Below are 5,831 nucleotides of genomic sequence, written 5' to 3'. Positions count from 1 at the left end.
ACATGTCAGCCCAATCAGCAGCAACATGTATATAAACCACGCGGTATTAAAGAGACAGCTCGCACAATGTAATTAACATCCAAATAAATTCACAAGAGCAAGTATATTGTTTGCACATGTTTATTTACATTAAAGGCAAAATAACTGAAATAATAAGGGCACAAGTATAGATCTGGAACTTCTTTAAGTCTGTCTAAATATCATTTAGTAATTGCAATGTCTTCTGGTCCATATCCTTTCCTTAGGAAGGTGCGCTAAATACTGATTAATATAACATGAAAATACTATACATATTTATATATTTTGCTATGGAGTGACACTTTCATAAACTTTTCTATACCCCTCTGATTATACACCTGAAATCTTTGTCTTTTCATCCTGAAATGCGAGGCAAATGTCGGATCACAATAATTAGGAACCACAGTTTCCACAAATCCCTTCACTCGAATTGGGATGTTCTCTTTTATTCTGGAGGGCAAGGGCAGTGACTGTACCATCGAGCGTATTTTGCAGTATTAAACACGTATTTATACCGATTTCATCAGGCTCCACAAGAACACAAAGAATGGCCTTTTCAGCTGCCATAGTTGCAACTCTTGCGTCATCAGAACAGTGTGTTCAACGCACCACCGTTTCCGTTTAAAACACGTTTTGCACCGTTTTGTCGGGCCTGAACGCAGCCCTAGTTTTACCACCTACCAGTGTCCGTTGGCAATTTCCCGCTCGACCTGTATCACACCGCAAACCCATAGGTAGCCTTCATCAAGACAGCTGGCTTAATATATACTCCCTTCGCATTGTAGCTAAAACCGTTGTCTATTCATGGCTCTGAATCTTAGAGAGGTTTCTTTGTGTTGCGTGTGGATCATCAGTGTTGGTGAGGTGAAAAAAGTTTTTATTATATCTTTTTTATGTAAAAATTTTTGTAAAACTTTTTGTCATTTAAATGTTTTATAATTTATATGATTTATTTAATATGAATTATACGGTCACTGTTATCAAAAATATAATATCAGTCTATATAGCTACAGACCGAGTGCTGTAACACGTTTTGTTTCAATGTCTGTTAACCAAATAAACTTGGATATATTCCCATATTTGTCTGCTACAAATTAAAGTAGTTTAGAAATTAAGTTATTCGTAAAATGTGTAAAATTTAATGTATGTTTAATGTAAATTTAAAGTAGCCTACAGAGGGTGCTGCTGTTACTAAACTAAAACAAGTTGCAATAATTCATCCCAAAATGAAAACGATTATTTACTCTGTCGTGTCGTTCCAAACAGTCTGACTTTTTTTCGGTGGAACAAAAGATTAGAAGAATGCTTCAATTTTTCTTGTCCCTATTAAAGACTTATTTTTTATCCATTCAAAAAATAAATAAATAAATAAAATCTAAAATATCTTTTTTTTTTTTCCAAAGAAGAAAGTGATGCAGCTTTGGAATAACACTAAGTTGAATAAATTACACTTTACTTTTTGGTGAACTATATCCTATAACAGTCGCTTATATAACAAATCAAATAAGCTAGTGAATTGTCTCAAACTGTCCAGCAACTGCTACAGGTAAAAGTTGCACACAACAACTGAACCTACAGCTACTTTTAAATCATGCGTTCTAGAAACGTTGGCTAATTTTGTTTCATAACATTCTATGGCTTATGTGGAAGTGAGTGTACCTTTGTATCTTGAGTAGCTATACCTGTGTCTCAAAAACAATTTTTTTCAAACACGAGTGTTCAGTAGGCTATTCGGTTTCTATCTCTGCGACGTCGCGCCTGGAACAACACCATACAAACTATGACAACGATAATCTCAGGCACTGATTATGTGCTTATTAATGTTAAAAGGGTTTAATGTGAGTTTGAATATCATTTTGTGTGACCTTTATAGCCATATTGAAAGCGACAATGGATAATTTACCTCTTCTTGGAAATAAATTAAACAAAAACGTTCAAACTGTCAACTCCTTAAAAGACTGTTGTTCATGAACATCTATTTAACTGCTTAATCACATCTGTATAGCCTCTTTTAAGGTGAATGTTCCTGAAAGGTGTCTGGTGGCAATCCGAGGTCGTCCAGCTGTACTGGGCTGTGAGTTCACACCTGATTCTGACCTCTCTAGTCTGGTTGTTACCTGGCAACGTCAGGAGGACTCACAAGTCATCCACAGTTTCTATTATCAACAGGACAATTTGGACAGACAGAGTCCAGAATACCACAATCGGACCTCATTGTATATTTCAGAGCTTGGTAAAGGAAATGCCTCTCTAAGAATAAATCCAGTTGGACCAAAGGATGCAGGCTGGTACCTGTGTCAAGTGAGCAATGCTAAAGGGACAGGAAAGGCTCTGATAGAGCTGGACTATGGGGGGGTATGTTAGAAGCTTAAAATAAACAGAATATTTTTTAAAGCTTTTTATATTATTGTAGCTTGAACAAGAACATAGTTGAACTTGAAGTGAAGGTAACTTAATTGATCATAGGCCTATCTTCCATACAAATCTTTGTATCTGGGGATGGCTCACAAAATAATAAAGTATCCAACACAGACAGCTTATTCAGTACAGAGTTGTGTAGAATGCCATGTTATTTACTACTGTATTTACTCACTCTCTGAATGTGTGCGTGTTTGTGTGTGTTTTTCAGCCCTTTACTCAGAGCCTAGGCTCAACATTCATGTGAACTCCACTACTGTGACAGTGCAGTTTGAGACAGAGGGTTTCCCCAAACCTGAGGTGATCTGGCTGGGGGAAAACAACCAGAACCTCAGCTATCACCTGGAGATCTACAACCAAACAGAAGATGGACTTTATTACATAAAGAGCAGTTATGAGGCCCAGAAGCCAGTGGTTATTGTTACATTTACACCAAAGAATCACCTCCTGAACCAGAACCTGCAGACACTGGTGTTCCTCAGCTTTGGTAAAGACCTTCTTTCACTCTGAACTAAGTTCATGTCAGAAGGCATTCATTATAGAATGGGGTCAGCAATGTAAAATTGTGATATTAAAATTCAAATCTATACACCATGAAAATGGAAGTATAACAGCCATTGTAATCATGGTTTTTCTATAATGAATGCATGCTGTATAGAATTAGATGTTCAAAGCCTGTGAAAGTGACACTGAATATAGGTGCTATATGACTGAATGGATTTAAACATGGTAAAATGCCTTAAAAACAGCTAAATGCAGCTGGAGCAGGGCCGTTTCCTCTGAGTAGGCAAGCGAGGCAGTGTCTCCTCAAAATATTGGATGAGGGAAAAAAAATCGTAGTACAAAAATAAAACAATGCCAATATAACAAAATATAACATTAAAAAGAGTATAAATCGTTTTTCTAAAGAAACATTGTCCAACAGCGACACCAGCAGGTAAGGTTACAGCGGGAGTCCGCATCTCTCTCGCCTCCCCTAAGCCCATTGAGTTTTAACAAACCCCCTTAAGCATGCGGTGAGTTTGGTGGGGGGGTAATTGAGAAAGAATGGGGCAAAATCACGTGAGAGGAGACATTAGAGGATTCGAGAGCAGCCGGCTGACTCACATGCTGGCTGCATCCGAAAACTGAAAAATGCTGCCTTCGGAGGACGCATTCCAAGGTAGGAAGGCATTAAGGCATGTCTGAATTCAATGTTAGCTTCAGTTCCTGTCTCCTGAGATGCCTTCATCTGGCCGATTTTCAGCATAGACGTATCCTTCGCTGCCTTTGATATCCCACAATCCTGTGCGTTCCATTCTGTGACAGTCAAGCTAAAAAATAAAGATGGCGTCTGAAAGTTGCAGTCGGTGGTCTACGGAAGTTCTAAGCGGCCATGCAATATATTTTTTTTCCTTCTTGTTTTCTCGTTATAACGACTTAATTTTCTCGTTATCTCGACATAACGGGAGTTGTTTTCTCGTTATAACGACTTAATTTTCTCATTATCTCGACATAACGGGAGTTGTTTTCTCGTTATAACGACTTAATTTTCTCATTATCTCGACATAACGGGAGTTGTTTTCTCGTTATAACGACTTAATTTTCTCATTATCTCGACATAACGGGAGTTGTTTTCTCGTTATAACGACTTAATTTTCTCATTATCTCGACATAACGGGAGTTGTTTTCTCGTTATACGTTTTTGATCAACGTTTTCCACTTTTGATGTCATTTCTAGCGAGAAATTACTATTGCAGTAATTAAATATTCACTTAGTTATCACCAAAGCTCTCTATATTTTGCTGTCAATCATTAAACCGTTACGCTGCCTCAGAAGTCTGTCCGAAATCAGTTCCGTGAGGTGCCTTCGTGCGCAAACGCTGCCTGCAAGTCATTGCCTGATAGGGCAGCGAGGCAACAAGTCAGCTGCCTAAGGTTTCGGATGCAGCCGCTGACTCAGCCGCCGCAGTTTCTCCAGGGCTGCGTTTCCCAAAATTTGATTATAATATAAGGATATGATTGTACTTTATTGTACACTTTATTACTCGTTTTTGTTGTTGTTGTTTTTTTTTAAATGAATTTATAAATTAAAAAATTAAAAAGGGCAGAAAAAATAGAAATACACATATATACACAAATGACTGAACAAAAAAAATGAATAAAATAAATAACGTAGGAAATATGCTTCAAAGACTGGGGGGACGGTCTGTTTCCCAAAAGCATCGTAACTTAAGTAGCACTTGAAAATCATCGTAGATCTACGAGTGCCCTGGAGTAATCGTAAAGCCCTAAATGCATCGTAAGAAGACGGTCACCTGCAGGACAATCGGCAGATTACACCATACACGAGCGATCGTAAAATGACTCATAGAAAACGCTCTTAAGCTCTAAGATCAATCGTTATCGAGAAACGCAGCCCTGAGCGACTGCAGGAGCGCTGATCACGACACCACTGTTTCACGATTGGCCAGATTCACCGCATGACAACGATCACGTGTTTCGGATTTATTCTAACCTTTTCACAAATCTGTTTTTAGAACGGTAAAAGCTTTTTTACTGTAGTCGCACTGTTATATTGAGTCACGTTTATCATACAACACTGATAAAAGCATATGTTCCCCCACTTTAGTAGGCTATTTAAATAGTATGATTATGTTGAACTTTATTCTTGAAAAGATGGCGCTGTATTAATATAAAAAGTTATATAAAATGTTTTTGTTGCTCATGAAAACGTTTTTGAAACGTCTGTGTATTTGACAAATATTGCATTTAATTCACTTCCTCTGTGATAGAGTATGCAAACACCGCGAGAGTGTCACAAATAGTATATATTTACATTGAACTTTATTCTTGAACAGATGGCGCTGTATTAAGCAGTATATAAAAAGTGTTTCTATTGCTCATGAAAACGTTTCTGAAATGTCTGTGTATTTGACAAATATTGCATTTAATTCACTTCCTCTGTGATAGAGTATGCAAACACCGCGAGAGTGTCACTAACGGGAGCTGAAAGTGTCCGGCTTGACATGTCTGTTTTCAACTCCGCCCCCGACTGCAAGCGGCTACTCTACTATAGGCTTAGATCTCTGCCACAATTCTGCGTGCGAAAGATCATATTTTGAGAGCACAAAAGTGCATTTTGCACGCGCGCAATCTGAGTTTTGTGGAGAAAATGTTCGCCTTGCAAAAAAAAAGTATTTCGAGCAAGTTCATGAATATTTAGAATAAAAAAGGAAAAACAAAATAAAAGCGATCCATTTGTCATACAGTGTTATTGTGGCCGCAGTGTGTCACGTGACAAGCATGACGTGTCGCCATGGAAACAATAAAGGGAAACGTTCTAAAATAATGGTCGCCTAAAAAAAACTCACTCTGGGGGGACCGCTAGAATATTTTAAACTCACCACTGAAAA

The 5,831-nt window shown here is 37.9% G+C and overlaps 1 protein-coding gene across 1 annotated transcript in view; it reads left to right on the top strand.

Moving 5' to 3' along the window:
- Positions 1–2,016: 2,016 nt before the first annotated feature.
- Positions 2,017–5,831, top strand: part of LOC107675516 (V-set domain-containing T-cell activation inhibitor 1-like) — a gene marked incomplete at its 5' end in the record, with an annotated part of 7,499 nt that continues 3,684 nt past the window's right edge. The window contains 2 exons of the mRNA XM_016469904.1: positions 2,017–2,377; positions 2,648–2,923. Of these exons, the coding sequence (XP_016325390.1) occupies positions 2,017–2,377; positions 2,648–2,923 (637 nt within the window). The remainder of the gene's footprint in view (positions 2,378–2,647; positions 2,924–5,831) is intronic.

The sequence above is a fragment of the Sinocyclocheilus anshuiensis genome, unplaced genomic scaffold (assembly GCF_001515605.1).
Source record: "Sinocyclocheilus anshuiensis isolate Anshui unplaced genomic scaffold, SAMN03320099.WGS_v1.1 scaffold1097, whole genome shotgun sequence".
In the NCBI taxonomy this organism is placed as follows: Eukaryota; Metazoa; Chordata; class Actinopteri; order Cypriniformes; family Cyprinidae; genus Sinocyclocheilus; species Sinocyclocheilus anshuiensis.
Note: the sequence above shows the minus strand (reverse complement) of the source record. Positions and strands in the feature narration are given on the sequence as shown.